The 18,697-nt window shown below is 46.3% G+C and overlaps 1 protein-coding gene across 1 annotated transcript in view; it reads left to right on the top strand.

Annotated features, from left to right (window-relative positions):
* ADAMTS16 (ADAM metallopeptidase with thrombospondin type 1 motif 16) overlaps nt 1-18,697 on the top strand; it is a 170,384-nt gene that overhangs the window by 87,716 nt on the left and 63,971 nt on the right. The window contains exons 12-17 of the mRNA XM_036919748.2: nt 1,521-1,669; nt 2,794-2,966; nt 4,752-4,882; nt 6,825-6,948; nt 7,335-7,579; nt 8,603-8,741. Coding sequence (XP_036775643.2) covers nt 1,521-1,669; nt 2,794-2,966; nt 4,752-4,882; nt 6,825-6,948; nt 7,335-7,579; nt 8,603-8,741 — 961 coding nt within the window. The remainder of the gene's footprint in view (nt 1-1,520; nt 1,670-2,793; nt 2,967-4,751; nt 4,883-6,824; nt 6,949-7,334; nt 7,580-8,602; nt 8,742-18,697) is intronic.

The raw sequence follows: 18,697 nt of genomic DNA, 5'->3' as shown, positions 1-18,697 counted from the left end.
AAAGTAATCCCTAAATAGCAAAAGCAAAGTTAAACAGTTTAACTTAAATATGTATCAAGTTGCTGACTTATAACCATAACAAAGGAATTATTTCAAGTACCTTTAACACCAGGCACTATTTTATGAGTTAGTCCCCATGATTCTTGCTTTCATATCTGCTGTTCCCTTTTTGAAAAAGCTTTGACATGATTTAATACAACTGGGACAAAACCCCATGAAACCCCTGGCTTCTCCCTTCTCCTCCAGGGTCCTGCCCACAGCCACCAGGGCTGGCTGCCCCTGCCAGTCCTCGCCTGTGACTCACGAGGCCACGTGCCCCTTGTTGAGCTGAGAGGGGACAGGGCACCTTGGTACTTGGTTCTGTCCCTTGGGGTGAGGTAAGGAAGGAGACAACTATTTTATTTATAGGAAAGAATCAAAGAACCGAATGGGTGAGGCTTTTTTCCTCAAATTACTTGTCTTTAAATTCAGTTTTTCTTCCTTAAGTAATATTAAATCAAACAATTTGTTTTGCCATTTCTGTGTAGCAATGGTGGTCAAATATCTGCAATCTGACATGTTTTAACCGAACATACCAGCTGGTAACTGAAGTATTGCAATTTTCCTCTGATAAAAGCACATTTTTTTCTCTCAAAACAAATCTGGTGGCTCTAACTATGGAGATAGAAGGAGTAGATGTCACCCCACCCTCTCCCCCAGGCTAAGACTGCGCTCTGTGGCTCCACCCAGGCCAGGGACAAGGGACAAGAAATTTCCTTTTCTCCTCTCAACAGATGGCTGGGGTCTCCAAGATCCGTGAGGTCTACCCCAAACCAAAAGCGGGGTAGCAGTGCCGTGGAGCTCAATGGTAGACCTTGTGTGACCTTCGTGTGCAATGGCAGTGCAGAGCCCACATGGGTTTAGCGTGAATTAACACCAATGAGCCCCTCATTTGAGGAAGGGGTGCTGACAGCCTCTCCAGCCTTGCAGGGACAGGTGGAGCTCTGCGGGTGTTTCATCTCCTCGGAAACCTGCGTGACCTCTGACACATGTCAGTTAATAACCTCCGGACTCCGAGCCCAGCTGCTTTGGCCGAGGCACAGAGCACTGGCCGGAAATGACGAGGTGTTGAGTCGCGTGGAACCTCCAGCTGGACTTTTCTACCTGAGACTCAGTCTGCTCCCAAAATGAGATGTGAAAAGCACTTTGTTTCCAGGAGAGGTTAGACGTCACTCATCAAATACTGAGCAATCAGGCTGAACGTTTGTGCAGCGCGGCTTAATTAACGTGTGAAGTTCCAACAACTGAGATGTTAGAAAATGATTTTTCTGTGTATCTTCCCTTGGTGTGGATTTATAGAATGAGGCTAGGCTTGGAAAGGAAAAGAAACAGCATTAATTTTACTGTGTTCTATGCTACCTGAGAGTAGGACGCTGACATCTGCGTGTTTTATCAAACTCCACGTGTCTGAGGTTTGCAGTAGTGAGGAACCCACCCATCCGTCTGTGAGTCATATCAACTTTCATATTTTTAACTTTTAGTGGTGCCGTGGAGGACAGTGTGTGAAATATGGCGATGAAGGCCCCAAGCCCACACATGGCCACTGGTCAGACTGGTCACCCTGGTCCCCATGCTCCCGGACCTGTGGAGGGGGTGTTTCCCACAGAGACCGCCTGTGCACAAACCCCAAGTAAGCATGCTTTGACTCCCCTCCACATGAAGGAGCCATTTCTCTGCTGCCACCCTTCTGAGCAGCGTAGGTACTAGGCTCGGTAATATTCTGTACATCACATACTGTAAGAAATACTAAGTGGGGAAGCTGTTTTACTCAAGCATTTCTTAAACACTATCTCTGACAGAATTTAAGATGTTTATACCTATCTGACCATAGCAAAAGGGAACAGACCCAACGGTGATATTCAGGAAGTAGATTTTAACCACACTTCATGAAATACGAAGGGTCTGATTCAAATAAGTAAACAAATCATGAGAAAAGTATAGAGAACACAAATGAATAAGAATCAATAAGCTCCATTCTTTCATGTGAAAGAAAACAAATGTTTGTTTTTTCATCAAATATGTTCACCTTTGCAGCACGCGGTCTGCCTGGGGCCACCTGTGAGACAGCAGGAACCCTGAAAGCAGTCCCCAGTGCCAGGGTTCTCAAGTCCTCCTTCTGCACCTACACCTCTTTAAGACCTGATACATCCCAGTCCTGTCTTTACTGCATGACACCCAGTAGGTCCCCAGCACGGGCAGGATACCCTCGATCTGGTGTGTCCACATGAACCCTAGGGATGAGCAGGGGGCGTTTGCTGTCAACGCCAGCCGTGGAAGGCCCGGTTCTTCTGACCCAGTCTCGTGTCCTGGCCTTGTTACAGGGAAGCTGCAGTGGGCAAAAGTCGCCATCTGCAGAGCTAAGTACTTGAATTTCAGTCTCAGTTCCACTTTCTATCAATTGTGCAGTCCTGCCGCCCACCCTACGCTGTCCCCTCTGGAGTGCAGAGAACAGCCACACTTACCCTGCCCTCTGCAGGGAGCGCTGGGAGGCGCAGGGAGCAAGTACATGCAGCCCACTCCCCACTGTCTAGCCCGTTCCACCAACAGTGTAAATACTCAGTGGATAAGAACAACACTACTGGTATTGCCTACGTGTAAGAATATGCCGGTGTCCACTTAAGGATCGTGCTTCCCTTCACTGGTTGCTGTGACTTAAATCATCATCCACCCCTTCTCTCCGATAAGCCCAATTTCAAGGAAGGGGCAAATAACTATTCAAGTGTAAGTTTTCTAACTGTGAATTGCCCTTTTCAGACCGTCACACGGAGGGAAGTTTTGCGTGGGCTCTGCACGCATGCTGAAGCTCTGCAACAGCCAGGCCTGTCCCCAGGGCAGTGCTGACTTCCGCGCCCTGCAGTGCGCCGAGTACAACAGCCACCGCTTCCGGGGATGGCACTACAAGTGGAAGCCTTACACACAAGTGGCAGGTAACTGTCTACCCACTTCTTTACCCACAGCCCCACCCGCCATTACCTTTCCTCCCTAATGAGTTTCTGATGGACAGTGTGGTGCTCAGACAGGCCACACTGCTGTGTGGGCTCATCATCACAGATGCTTTCCTGGGGCTAGTTTGACTCTCCCTGTCCCACAGCCACTGGCCTCTTATCTACACTTGACCAGCTATGTGCTCAGAAACTAAGAAGCAAGACGGAGAGTGGGCATCATACACCAACACCTTCGAAGAAGCAATAAAAAATTCAAAGTAAATGATTTATTGATAATCGATCAATGCTTTTTTCATTGCAAATCAGTCATTGATGATACCATTGCTATAAGCATGTCACCGTTGAACACATAACTCTCAGAGAAAGAAAGATGTTAGTATCTTTTGGAAAATCAGATAATTTTCAAGCATACTATATTTGGAAAATCTTGGTATCACTATAAACCAAGAAACTTCTTTTTGTCATACATAAGACTTCACTGCCCACTTGGAGACAAATACGTTATCCTTATATGCAATCACTTAAGCTTGGTAGCTCAAGTGGCATAATTTAAAGAGAAATTCAAAGAACAACAAACCATCTCATTCTTTATAACTGTGACTATCATCCAAGCAACACTTGGGAATACATAAGTTGGGCAATTTCATATGATATTTATTTTCCCCATCCCAGTCTATGTAATGTTTTCTTGGTGAGAGCTTTGTGAGCTTAGTAAATTCTGGAAGGAAATTTGCAAGCAGTCCTGCACAAAGCATTTTTGGTTGTGTTTTTACTCCTAAACTCAGTAAAGATTAAGCCAGTGAGAATCAAGGAGGAAGGAGAAAAAAGTAAAACAGATTTTGAAATTTTGGTCCAAAAATATGCATGGTACACCTGACTTTGCTAGTCATCAGTAAATAAATTTATTAATCATAGAATCACATGCTAAATTTGATTCCTAGAGTCATTCAGCTGGGTCTCATCTTACATAATAAAGAAAATATTTGGAGATGAGTCCTGAGCCTGTGAAAACTCCTGAGGCAGAAAAATTTTCATCATTGACTCTTTCCTTCTTTATGAAGAAGACAACAAAGGGAAAGCATTTTTCTACCAAAGTTCATATGAATGACATGAATCATAAACCCTTGAAATGTATTATCAGAGAAGAAATGAACTTGATCTGCCAATCTTAAGTGCGTAATGATTCATACTCTTCTCCATGTGTCAATATTTTTGATAATCCATTATATTTATAGAAAGCATTGTTCTCTGGAGATTTCATCTAAAAGTCATTCCCTTTATCAGTTTAAAGATATTAGTTATTTTATCCAATGCATTAGCTATTAAGAAATGTGATTATTTTAATTATTTTATTATGTCTTATTTGCAAGCATTTTATATATTGCTCCTAAGTAGTAATGATTTTTTGCATTTCTACAAGAGCAATTAATTCTACTAGTAAAACAATCGAAAAATAATGTTGCAGTTCAAGTCAACAAATATTTATTGAATGCCTACTATGTGCCAACCACTGCATAGAGGACGAGGACCAGTAAGGGACACTATAGAGTGAAAATTAATAGTAAAGCTTTAGAAAAATTAAAGGGGGAAAATACCCAAGCTTAATGACAACCATAAAAAATGTCTTTGCAAGAATGTATTATTGTGTTTTATGGGAGTTGTTTTATGGGCAAAGAATTTTTTTTAATTTATCTAAATCTTAGAGAAAAAATGATCAGAGCTTAAGTATCTTTCTTATTTGTGTTTGTGTGTGTATTTCTTTTTAAGATCAGGACTTATGCAAACTCTACTGTATCGCAGAAGGATTTGATTTCTTCTTTTCTTTGTCAAATAAAGTCAAAGATGGGACTCCATGCTCGGAGGATAGCCGTAATGTTTGTATAGATGGGATATGTGAGGTAATAATGATCGTTCATTCATTCAACAAACATCCCCAGACAGTCTGCTTTGTGCCAGGCATCCTCTAAGGGCTAGAGAGACCAGACACTTAACACATGCCCTTTCCCTCCAATTCATGGCCCAGTGGGGGAGAAAGCCCGACACACACATTCTGGGACACAGAGACCTGTTGTGGTGCAGGTGTGCGCAGAGCACGGAGAGCGGGTGCGAGCCAGCATTCTTTCAGATGCAGCTCTGGGGGATTTGCGAGCTTCCTTGGAGAAGGGAGCTTCCCAGCCAGACCTGAAAGGGTGAGTTGGGAAGGGTGTGGGGGCCGCAGTCAGGGGAGCTGGCAGTGCAGGAAAGGGTGAACTTGTAGGAGCCCACTCCATCGTCCGACTGCCCAGAGGGCGCCAGGGGCTGGGGGACGCTGATGTAGGGGAGGGGGCGAGAAGCTGTGCTCAGAGGGTTTCCTCTCTTGTCCGTGTAGAACAGGCTCAGGGGTGGGAGCAAGCAGTGTTGTAGCGTCAGTCTGCAGCCGCTGGGCAGTAGCTTGGGGAGTATATGAATCAGGGTGAGCTTTGAGCCTGGAGGCCACTGTGCATCCCTGCAAGGGTCTCTTCTGTTGAGGGAGGCAGCAGACAAGCTGGGAAAGGTCTGGCAGGTAAGCGAACTTAAAGCTCCGAGCTTGCCGCCATGTGCAGCGTGAGATTTGGCAAGAATTTTATTATCAACAAGGAAAGGTGCTACCAGATCAAATGCATTACAGGTGAACACTGGGTGCTTCAGTGTAGTTACTCAGCATGTGTTATTCACGGAATCCAGGGGCCTCAGCTTAGTGTTCGTTTTCTGTACATTGTATGACCCCGGTCAAGGGGCATCATCCCTAGGACCCTAGGGCACCTGTCTTTAATGCATGAAGATTAAACAAGATGACTCTCTTGAGATCTTTCAGTTTTAAGATCTCAAATTCCTACCCATTTTGTCTAATTACTAGTTGACTTGTTAAGTACTTTATTATTTTTAGGTATTCTTAAGGGGACAATGCCATAATCCCTTATTTACAATTCTGAAATCCAAAAAGCCATGAAATGAAAATTTTACTTGGCTGCAAAAACATCAACTGACCTGAAGTTGTTTGGCGGCACAAATCTGCCCTTCTGTGATATGAAACTATTTGTCGGTTTTACTTATCCCGCTTAGTATGAAAATGTGTGTATGTTTTGCTGTTGAAACATAATTGATGTGTTTTATTATGGGTGCTACTGTAGACCCTGCTGGGACTCTCACATTATATGCATAATATGTTAACTACCTTCCTAAAATCCAAGAAACAGTCTTAGTTTTGAAATGCATCTGCCCCTCAGGATTTCAAGTGAGGGATTGGAGACTGTAGTTATTTCCATTTCTGAATATATTTCAGTCTTTGTTAAGAAATGTAAAACTAGCAAGCATCACAGAAATTATGAAGAGTTCCGAAAATTCCAAGCCAGTAAACAAACAAGACTTTTATAGAATTTACTGCTGGGAATAATTTCTATGTGGCACATGCTACTTCTTTGCCATTACACAAGGTGATTCAAAAGCACAATGGCACATAGCACAGGACCTTCGTGGGGACACACTGCTTCTCATTTATACTAAGAGCTTTATGTCAGTCTGCAATTTACCATTCTCGCCAACATGACAAGCTGATAGATTTAATTTAGGGCTCATACTCCAGTCATGTAGCATTGCTAAAGAGAGCTGCTTCTCCTTCACACTCAAACGTTTCCTACTCTGGAGCTGAGAAGTAGAATTACAGTCTTGCTGTGCACATATTGGGTATGCAATAAATATCTGTTAACTCCCCTGTGTTGGTGCAGTTTTCAGCTGGGGAGGTGGTTTCTTGCTTGAGGTTTATGACTGTGCCTGTGTCATCTTTTCTTTCATGAATGATGTGTGACCTCTTGGGTCCCCCAGAAAGTTGGATGTGACAATGTCCTTGGATCCGATGCTGTTGAAGACTTGTGTGGTGTGTGCAAGGGAAACAACTCAGACTGCATGACACACAAGGGCCTCTACACCAAGCACCATCACACCAACCGTGAGTACCTGAGCTGCCTGCAGGGGCCCAGTGAAGACTTCATCTGGGGCTTCTTGGTGGGTAGGGCTTGTGTGGAGAGAGCAGCTGGCAGGTAGAATCTCTTTCCCTCCTTTGCTCCTTGAAGCTTTGTTTTGATTGGAAGTGGTTGCTAGACTCTTTGAGTTAGAATGGTTCTTAGGAATAGTAGAAATTATAATAGCTAAGCTCCAATTAAAAAAATAAAAGTCCTTTATAGCACCAATGTCACTGATTGCCAAAACAGATCTCCCGATTCCAAATGTGGATTCTCGGGTCTGGTTATGGAGAAACAGAGGTGCCTAGGGACCTTGTGTCAGCATCTTTATGGAATAGGAGCCTGACCCCCTCCCCTGCTCCCTCTACTCTAGAGTATTATCAGATGCTCACCATTCCCCCGGGAGCCCGGAGTATTCGCATCTACGAAATGAACATCTCTACCTCCTACATTTCTGCGCGCAATGCCCTCCGAAGGTACTACCTGAACGGACACTGGGCCGTGGACTGGCCCGGACGATACAAGTTTTCAGGCACCACCTTCGACTACAGACGGTCCTACAAAGAGCCAGAGAGCTTGACCTCTGCCGGGCCAACCAACGAAACACTGATCGTGGAGGTAGATGCCAGCCTCTTGGTATCAGGGCTGGGATTTGGTGGGCTCGGGGCTGGAAAGGAGTGCAGCTGGTTAGGCACTGTTCTGGAAGGAAGAAGAGTTGAAAAGGCTCTGACTGCCAGGAGGGAGAGTGCATGGATGGCCCTGCAGTGCAGCCAGCTGTCCAGGACCCGACCCTGTCCTATGGCACCTGCACCACCTAGGCTTTGATCTGTGTTGTCTGGGAGGGGAATGTGTTGCCAGGAAGTCAGGGAAGGGCAGGTGCCTTTATCTGCTGGGGCATCACATGAGGGGCCAGGAAAGGCCTCAAGGCTCAGAGATGAGATTTCTATCAACAGGTTAAACAGCCTTCTCACCCAGATCAGTAGGTCTGACCCATTCATGAGGGAAAAGGTAACCGCTCTGTCTGAGCCAGGCTAGGATGTGAAGAACCCTCTGGCATGTCTGCTCTCAGCTGTGGCTCACAGCTACGGTCAACCTGAGAGGTGATCTTTACAAGGAAGGCATTTCTCTCCAGAACCACAATAGTGCCAGTAGCCCAAAGCCCTCCACGTCCCATCACAGCAGGGAGTCCTCCGACATAGCTTCGCCCATGCGTGGACGAAGACCACCCGAGTGTCCTGGGTTGTTTGGGACTCAGTGGGAAGTGTCACTGTGCTTTTGAGGCATCGCTTTCTGGTTTGCTCAGAGGGAGAGGATTTGCAGGGATGCCAAGGAAACACCGAGGGAAATAATCACATCCATGTGTCAACTTGCAAAGGCGTTTGGGGCTATGTGTGGAGGAATGCCCTGATGGACGGCAAGGGATGTGGACATCTGCCCATTCTCTTGATATGCTTGAGTCTAGTGGAGAGTTGATTCCTGTTTGGAAAGTCAATGTAATTTTTCAGGAATGGACCGTGTTTATTTTATTACAACTAAGTTTCTGTTGTTATTATTGTTGTTTCTAGTCACTTTAAACAAATTAGCTGATGCTGACGGGATCCTTGCCAGCTTGTTAAAGTCTTCCCCTTTGCTGTTTTGCAGCTGCTGTTTCAGGGAAAGAACCCGGGCATTGCCTGGGAATACTCACTGCCTCGGCTGGGTGGTGAGAAGCAGCCCAGCACCCAGCCCAGCTACACATGGGCCGTCGTCCGCTCCCAGTGCTCCGTGTCCTGTGGAGGGGGTAGGTCCCTGGTCACGTGTCTCCTGGGGGCCAGGGGGCGCTGGCCTATGTCTGGGCCATGGAGCACATTGCACACACTAGCCGTCAGGATGTCCTCCTGGGCAGCCCAGGACTTCTGCCTGGGGGTGGCAGTGTAGGAGCAGTGGCCCTGGGTGGCCTTGAAAGCCTGGACCACCTTCTCCCATTGATCCGTGTCAGCATGTGGCTTTGAGTTGGTCTCTGCTTTTCCTCTACTTTAAGATTTTTTAAAGGTAGTTTTGCTATTTGAAATTATTCAAGTGAAAGTCACTCAAATTATTATGTATATTATGCTGGTGATGAGAAATAGGAGCTTGCATGAAAAAATGTAGTAATACAGAATGAAATTTTTTATCAAATGGTCTTGTTCAAAAAATTTACTGGGGAGAAATTCACTATAAAGTTGTGTACTGAATGCCCCCAAATGATTAGAATTTCAGGAATTGCAGTGGAAATGGGAAGAAACCGCACAGCCAACAGAACCGTACACGACAGTATGTTACCGAACCAAGCACACCAGGCCCACCTGCCCAAGGGGCAGCAAAGCCAAACGTTGGCCTCAGGACGCAGTGAGAGAAAGCGGTGCTCACGGCAGGGGCCGGGCGAGAGGCATGGGTGGCTGATGCCCCAGGTCCCGAGCTCTCCATGGGCTCGCAAGTGGGGTTTAAAGTCAGAGCTACGGGAAGGGGCGTGGTGCGTGTGCCCAGCTTGCTGTCCTCCTGACTGTGGGTGGTGCGGTGATGGGCTGTTTCAGGAGCCTTAGTCGGCAGTCCTCAGGCCCCACCCGGTCCCAGGTCTGCGTGCTTGTGCCCAGGAGGCGCCCCCCACCCCGGTGGGGGTCTAGGTTCCTGCAAGACACCTCAAGGACACACGAGTCAGGAGTTTACCTCGGGCCTTGAGGGTAGCCCCGGGTGCAGGCCTGTTAGTTTGCTTCAGCCTGGTGAGCCAACTCCCGTTCCCCCGTCTGTCCCCACGCAGTCTGATCCCCACGCTCCAGGTCATCACCGAGGGACACAGCTGCTCTGTGTAAGGAGAAGTGGGAGGGGCTTCGTCCCAAGGTGCTCCCCGTGTGGCTACAAGTAGATGGCATGGATGCCTTAATATCAAAAGAATTTTAAGCCCATGTCTAAATTGATAAAGGTAATTCCCTACAAGGACATGTTTAGCTAGAGCTAATATGTGCTATCTATCTGGTAATGGGAGATGAGTAAATATTTGCAAATTTAGAAACACAACTCTAAATTCTGTCTGATATTTAGAAAACAGACCACTTTCCATAAGGACAAATGGATTTCAGCTTTGTGAATTCCAGGGTTTAATAATTAAGAAATTAATTTAGTACTACATTAAGGAACAAAAAAATGATACACAAAATGAGAACTTGCATAAAGTAAGAATTTAATGGATGACTAAAAGAAAAGTAAAAATGAATTCATGCATTCTTAAGGTTGCTCTAACTAAAAGAGATGAATAAGATAAAGGAAAACTGAAGGATTAATAAAAAAGCATAATAGTCTGAGAAGTTAACACTAACTTGTTAATTCTTCCATTATGAACTAAGAGCAAAACATTTAAATCATATTTAAGTTCTGGCACTAAGGGCTTACTAAGGAAAAATATGATTCCCTTCTGTACAGAAGGACAGCACCCAAACAGTTCTAATGGCAGCTAAAAAAATTTCACGGGGACGATGTACAGGTGATGATGGGCTCCAGTAACCTGCCCTTCTACTCCATTAAGACAAATGAGGCCCTGAGCTGTAGTCACAGGCATCTGCCTCTACGTGGGACATGGGAAAATTAATTTATAATCATACCTGTTTCCATTCCCTTTCTCTTCTGATCTTAAACCACCCCTTATACTTCTATACTTATAAGAATTACACTGGATATATGTGATTGTATCTATCTCTATTTAGGGTTATCTAATAGTGTTTGATTAAAATAACAGTTGAATCACATAGCCTTATGCTTGTGTAAGGACATTGTGGTTTTCAGAACCCTCCCTTGTACATTTCCATTTGGAGGAAAATACATAGCAAATCACATTTTAAAGAGGCAGGTGCATCAGCAGCTGTACTTCATTAGGACAGCTGCACACATGTCTTCCCTGAGTGTCAGGCCAGCGGAGGAACACTCGATTTTCTCAGCTGTTACCAAGTTCCTTGTTTTTAATCCCAAAAAACACTGAATGGATGATTAAGTGTCCTTGCAAATCACATAATTATCCCCAAGGAATATTCTCACATTGACTTTTCTAGGAGTAATTAACCCGAAACCCATTCCCTGAACATAAGCCTGAAGAACTGCATTACAGAGCCAGTGGGTGTGTTGTTATCAATTTGGGAGAAAAACCAGCGTTTCTCACTGCATCAACCAGGTGGGGCCGGCTGCCAGTCCTTTACCACCTCTCCCGGATGCTGCTGCTCCTCTGGAGTCTTCCCTGTGGAAGCCCACCTGGCCTTAGGTGTTAAGACCCAGCATCTAACCAGAGCGCCCCTCACAGGCAGGGTGACTGGTCAGGCACTTGATAATGGCAGTCCTGCGGGGCTGGGGTTAAGCTGGGCCCCCCGTCCTCCTCTCCCTTCTCTCTCCTCAGTGTCCCCTTCCTCTGCACAAGCAAGAGGAAAGCCAGAAGGCGTTGTCATCATGCACTGAGCTGCTCCATGTTGTCACGGTCACGGTCCTGGAGCCTCCAACAGGGGTTAGAGCAGGAGGACGACACAGTTTGGAGGCACCCAGAGCTGGTTCAAGTCTTGGCTTGCAAAGGGCACGTTCCACAAAATCATCATTAATGGCTCAGAGATCTCAGTATCATTCTCCCTCATTCTGCAGGAACCAGAGGCTCAGAAGGTTTGGGCAGTGCCCTGGATAACCCGTCAGGTGACCTGGATGCAAACAGGTCTGCTGACACTGTGCTCTTCCCACCACTGCCAAACGCCAGTGGGACACATTTTTCAGAGGCTGGTGCCTTTCACATTCTTTAACAAAGATGGTTCTACCAGAGAAGCACAATGTGCTCAGCCTGCAGTTTCCTTCCGTGAGAGAGTACCGACCAGTGCATGGGAGCTGCAGTCCCCTGGCTGCAGGACCGCAGTGTCAGCGAGGAGGAGGTGACCTCCCAGCACAGGCCACGCTTCACTTCTCTGACCTTACAAGGTTAAGGTTGATCTTGCTCAGTCGTTATGTCTGATCTCTTTTGATCTATGCTTAGTGGACTTGCAAATGTCCCCAAAAGTCTTGACTCACAGAGCCACCTGCAGAGTATTACAGTGGTGTGTATTGCGGTGGGGGTTTCCAGTGTCCCAGCGGTGATTGTAAGTGGGCATCTCCATCAAGCAGTTTGTCAGAATTCACTGTCTGTACCTTCTGAACTTTGGATGTCAGCATGTGATGATATCTAATGACACATATCTTTTGGAGATAAACCCCTGCCTCCTTTAAGTTTATGAAATGCTTCATTAATTTTATGGTGACAGAACCTCTCACTTCTAAAAGGCAGGTCAAGTTATTTGAATTCTGCATCATCTGGAAGTAGCATATTTAGCTGCCTCAATTGGATTGAAATCAGAGGCTGATCGACAAATGAACCCATTCTGGATTTCCCAGTCCACAAGGAAGAATGCCTTGGCCAGCGAGTCTGATGGAGGTCACAGGTGACTGGCTGCCCTCGCATCTTGGCAGCTGTGTCTGCACATCACCAAACAGCTCTCCACCCGCGTCCCAAAGGAAAAGGGAACATGTGGGCACCATTTTCATGGTATCTGTGCATTCTGTATTGTTAAAATCTCTACTCGCCCGGAGCTCCCAATGTCCTGGGTTTGGACCTACCACAGCATCCTTTTCTCAGCTGCCTTCCTGTGAACCCTGGTCTCCAAGGACACCTTTAATGATGGGGAATTCACATACTGGTAAAACTCCCCACCTCTTGTTCCATTCGAGAGACACCGGCTGGCATCAGTAGAGGAGGGGTGGTTCTTTCATGTAAAGAGTCCCATTTCCTTATCTACGTGGTGGGGGGCCTGTCGCTAGAGGAAGTCAGATTTCCTGGGAGACTCAGGGCAGGTTCTGCCCTTCATCTCCTTTTCTGACAAGCTTCCCCTGCCCCTTTTTCCTTGCTACTCATTTTAGGACAGACCCGCCTTTTGTTTTCATAATCATGCTTAGTGGTGCCTTGACTGGACTCTCGGTGGGTGTCCAGGACCCTGGTGTTGGGGAAGGACTTTCATAGAGAGACAGGAAGCCAAGAGTACTATGAGGACAGGAGCCAGCTCAGCTGACTGTGTCTAAGACGGGGAATTTTGACGTGGTAGTGACTTTGTTAGACTCTTGTTTATGAGGCCAACGCATCAGCCATTTCTTAAAATTACATGTGCTGCAATTTGAAAAAAACTCTCTGATTCAGTTGGTTCAATGTATTTCAAATAATCTCTAACCTCTGATTCACTTCCGACTGAAACGCTTATTAAAATTAGGCATGTAGTTTGTGTTTTTAACCTCCAGTGTGCATCGTGCAATGTCTGAGGATGATGTTTTTCTTTCAGATGAAAATACTCATCTGATTCAAAGCTTCAAAAGTCTTAAAACTGTCTTATAAACCAAACTCTCTTATATATTCCCAATAATATTCTCTTCACTGTCTACAGACATTTCTAAGGCTTAAACTCTATTAGTTTAGTCATCAGGCTTAGAACGAGTGGCATCGCTAGCAGCCTTGCCCTGACTGCGGACACGAAGCCATCCATTCACGCATGCACTGGTGCAGTCAGCAAATGTCTGTGGGTACAGATCTGCACCTCAAACTTCCTAAGGCCACATGGGAGGATACAGAGACTTTTGGTTAATTCCCTCTGTCTGCAAATTGAACAGTGAAATACTAATAGCACTGTCCCTGCACATGAAGCATGTTTAGCGATGTTTTAGCATTGCGGCTGGTTGGCATGTGGTACCTGTGTGCGTCTCAGCCGAGGAACTGAGTATCTCAGTCCAGCACCTTTTCCCCAAAGGTGCAAGGCATTCTGCTGAGTTCTGAATCTGCTAAGAATAATGACATGTACTGGCCCTGTCCTCAAAACCATACACAGTCTGGAGAGGGGAGCACCCACATGCACGTACAAACAATGGGAGATTATAAACCATGTCATGTGCAAAGGCCTGTGAGACCTCAGGACTGGGGATGTGGCACAGAGAGGTCAGCGGGCTGTGGTAGGTGGCTTCTGGCACAGCACTGCTGCCACAGTCGGAGTTGTGTGGCTGAGACAGTGTTTGAATAGTGCTGGTGCCTTTTAGGTCATATTACTCATCTAAGTGACTAAAATCCCCATCTTTTTCATAGGAACTGCTTCAAATGAGATCTTCCCCATCCTTACTTTGCTTGCTGAAATATTCTCAATCTTAGAGAAAGTGGACATTTTCCTTTTTGACACTTTACCTAAGAGTTGACTGACCTTGTCCTTCTGGGTCCCAGAGAACAATGTGAAATGATTCTGGCTCTTTCCACCTCACCTTGGGTCGCCTTTCACAAAAGTCGAGTTCACAAAAATGCCTCTTGCATCTTTATCCAAGACCCTGATAAATTACAAAATTACCCTCTTTAGTTCCCTTGCCCGAGGAAGCAGAAGAGAAATGCACGAAGGTTCACCTCCTGGAGGGGGAAGCACTTTCTCCCCAGGGGCCCTGGGCTGTGAGACGTCACCCTGCCTGTTCCTTCACACATGCTCAGAGGTCCAGGGAAAATGCCAAAGCCAGTCTCTTCCCAAGAAGCAGGAATCCTTCCCCGCTCCCAGTCTCCCCCATTCTGGCAAAGGCCCTCTCCTCAGGGGCACCAGGCCCAGGTGTCCATCCTGGACCCAGTCCACTCGCATCGCCTGCACATGGGCACACCATTCTGGCTGGGGTGAGTGTGCAGGTGGTTTCCAGTTCTGGTGCCCGCTTCTCTGTTAGCCAAACTGAACCATAATGATGCTAACAGCCACCTACAGCAAGAGGACTGGCACATCCTCTGTCGGTCTGAAAGGTTGGCACTCAGGGAAATCAGGGTTGGGCCTGTTCCTCGTCAAGCAGAACAGATGTATGAGGCTGTCACGGCCATCCATGAGGGACCCTCCAAGCTCTAGAACATGTTAGGATGTCATACACTTGGTGTGATCATCCAGGCAAGGCTGTCTCTGAAACGCACCTGGGGATCATTTAGACTCTGAGCAAATCCCGGGAGTCTGGTCTCCTGGAGTGATGCTTCCGCTTCCCATTTCAAGGTTCTTTGCAGCTCATGCACTACATGTCTGTAATTATCTGACACTTGCCATAGAAATGATACATGCTTTTCATGAGACCGCATGCATTCATCTGTGGAATACTTTCCAGTTTTCTGTGTAGTTTTGCTAAATAATTGGTTTCTTTTCCCTTATAAATGAAGGCTAAAGCTTTTGACAACAGCTGGAATTCATTCTGTAAATTAGAATTACTGAAAACTTGGAGATTATTTGATAAAATCATAGTCTTAAGACTGAATACTCCTCTTCCAGATACTTTGGCAAAATACAAAGATTTCTAAGTGACTTCCAAAGAACTGGCTAGAGCTGGTTTCTGTTAAAAGATAGATGTAGGGCCTGATCACATGCTCATAAACTCACCACCTTGCATGGCCAGGGCTCAGCTTTAGGCTTCTCACAGCTGCAGGACTGTTCTCTAGGCTTTCTTACTCTGTCCTTTGAATTCCATACTCTTCTCCTCTCTTGCCTATTAATATGGATCATTTTAGAAAGTTGGCCAGCTTGATTCTGACATTCTTCTTGCAGACTCTGTGATTTTTCTTTTTGACAAATAGTTGAGTGATTGTAAGCAATGTTGATAAATTGCTTCCCAGGTGTGCCCTCAGCCAGAGAAATAATACCAGGGTCTCCATAAATGTTCAGCTAGATGGCTGAGGAAACCCTATTCACATAAAACTTTTATGAAAACGTATTTACAACCTACTGTAAAAATAGAACCAAAAAACTCTGCATACCATTGGGCATATGGCTAAGTGTATTTTTATTTTCTCAGAATATTCAAATATTTTCAGTCAAAGGAAGAAACATTTAAATTCACTTTCACATTTATCCTTGTTTATATGAGCTGGGAAATGAATTTTAAGTTAACATCTCAAGCTTCCCTACCGCCTGCAAACACATCTGGTCTCCAAAACGCATTCCTCTGTGCATTCAGAGCGCTGAGATCCTGGGTCTTTTCAGTGTGGGGCTAAAAGCGCAGTGCCCAGCCTCACCAGGCTGGTTTCCTGTGAAAATGCTGCCTTTTGGGAAATGCTATGACTGAATCAGAGATCCAAAGCCAGGCGTGTTTGCAGTGTCCTTGTGTCAACAGGCGACTAACTCCCAGCCTGGCCAGGGTGTGCTTTAGTGACAGCGCTCACCTGCGATGGAGGCACAGCTGTGTGCCGTTGCCCCTGTGATGTCTGAATGCTTCTGAGGGTTGCTAAGGATCCCTCCGTAAAGGGAGCATCTAGTTGAGCCCTGCCACCTCAATTTAGTAGTCTAGGATTTGGCCATCCCTGGCGCATCCAGAAGGCACCTGGTGGGTGGTGTCTTGTTCGTGCCTCTGCGTGCACGTGGACAGAGAGCCCTTGCAGTGAGGAGCCCAGCCTGCAGGCTCACAGCACGTAGCTGGTAAGGCAGGGCCCGCAGCCCCTCACCTGCCTTTCCTCCTTTATTCATGATCTGACTTCATCATGGTAAAAATATGGTGAGACGTCTCTTGTGATTCATCTTTTGAAAATGCAGGAATGGAGGTGAACGGCCAGAGTGTGACTCAAGGGGAGCTTTATATAAACTCCCAAATCAGTCTGTGCACATTGCCCAGGGTCTGGGCACATTAATTGTGTGGGAAGGACAAACTGCCCTGCAGATAAAAGAATTTGTGCCCTGCGACTACCCATCTCATCATTCCAGTGTCCTGCTGTATTGACCACTATCTTGATTTGCTTCCCTTGCTGTGGTTTTGATTATTTCCAGTACTGCTTCCATACTATAAACCATCTCACTGCTTTGGGCTCTTTCCTGGGCCGGAGGAAGGGAGCTGCGTAACCAGCGTCCGTGTCCCTTACAACTTCAGCTTGTCTTTACTGTACTCTGCTCACTGACCCTCTGGCAGCACCACTCTGTGTCCTCAGCCAGGATATTTGTCTGTATGGCTCAGTTACCCTTGATGTGCGTCTGTTGTTGCTATTCGCCGACTCTGTGGTCTTAGGTTCTGTGACAGCCATGGAGCAGTCTTGGGTGGCAGTGGTTGGAGACATTTGCTGTTTTTTATTAGCTGCTATGTCTTCAGGTCTAACACAGTGCCTGACACATACTAGGCACTGTGTTAGTTGGAAGGAAAATGCAGGATGTCAGTCACGTTTTTAATTATAAGTAAGTGAAGAGCCTTTATGGAAAGGGTGATGTGGGGTCCGGTCACTATCAGCCAGGAATGCACACCCCTCGTGGTGGCAGCCTCTCTGGGCTCCCCCATGCCACTCTCCCTCCTGCTTCTGATGCAGGGAGGGGAGGGGCACCCAGAAGTGACCTTCACTGCTTGGAACTCGTGTTCCTTTGCTTCCAGGTACTCAGCTCCCACAGAAATACAGTTTAAGAAAGTGTCCTCTATATATGAAGAGTTCTGAAATAGAAAATGTTCCAAATCTGCCTGTCTCGGACAGAATCAAACAAGAGGTTAAAATTTCTACATCTGTATGTTACACTGGATAGAAGGACAGAGCCAGGAGGTGACCCATCCTGCCAAGGGGAGCTATAATATGCAGTGCGGGGTTTTTTACCAGACTGCCAGGGGTTGAGTCGTGGCCCTGTCTCTTAAAAATGTGTGACCTTATGAGCTACATAAGCCTTACTACACCCACCTGTGAGTGAGGAAAACAGGGCCATGGGCCATGTCAGTCCCTGTAAGAAACAGATGAGATTATACTTGTACAGTCTTAACACTTTGTCTGGCCAAACAAATGTCCATTTCTGTACTTTTCTGTTAATGTTAGAGCTTTGCTAAGAAACTGGGCAGTTTAGGTTATAAACTTGAAGCAGAAGGGAATTACATAATGATCTTATTACTCCTGTGGCCCCAGAGCTGGGAAGGTGAACACATTCCTCCCAACTTTGGGTCATACTACCTTCTTCAAAGTAGCATGTGTTTCTGCATGTGTGGGAAGGTCTGGGTGCATGCACGCACACGCACTTGGGGAGGTGTGTGCGTGTGCCTGTGTGTCTGCGGGTGGGCAGGCTCATTGCCACTGCAGCTGAGTGGTCAATAACGGCCTGCCATCCTCCTGCTGTGATGTGGCAAGGGCCAGTGGGCAGGACATTGGGCAGCTTGGGGGTAGCGTGCAGGTGCCGCTGGAAGCTCCAATCTGGGTAACAGATGAGTTAGGTTTTCATACAGCATTTCAAAGATGGAGAGATGTCAGCCTGTAAAATGTCTTCTGATTTCTCAGCTTCCTGAATAGAGCCTGCCTCTTTCCTGCTGACTCAGGCCATCAGCCAAAGTTCAGTCCAGGCCCCTGGACTGTATAGACGCACAGAATGCTGTCCGTGTTGCCAGTTCAGTCGTCCTGACATTGGAGACCCTTTGCCACAGGCTCAGTGCCCCAGACCATCATTCCATTTGCTGCTCCGAAACCCGTTTTATGTAAGATTTTTATCTTCCCCCTTCTCCTTCCAGACTGACGTCTTGGCCAGTCCTGGACAACATGGCAGCCTGTAACACCTGCCCTCACCCAAGAACTTAGTACTGTAGGCCTAGATGAAGGCTGAACCCAAGATCTTGAGTATGCAGATTAGACGCATGTGGTAAGCAAAAGTCTCTGATTAAGGACCCAAGAAAAACCTTTGAAAAAAAGACAGGGACATTATACACAAACATGAGGGTAGTTTCTTTTGCTTCATTTTTAGTTCC

Source organism: Manis pentadactyla, chromosome 2 (genome assembly GCF_030020395.1).
Source record: "Manis pentadactyla isolate mManPen7 chromosome 2, mManPen7.hap1, whole genome shotgun sequence".
In the NCBI taxonomy this organism is placed as follows: Eukaryota; Metazoa; Chordata; class Mammalia; order Pholidota; family Manidae; genus Manis; species Manis pentadactyla.
This window is presented reverse-complemented; position numbering and strand designations above follow the sequence as displayed.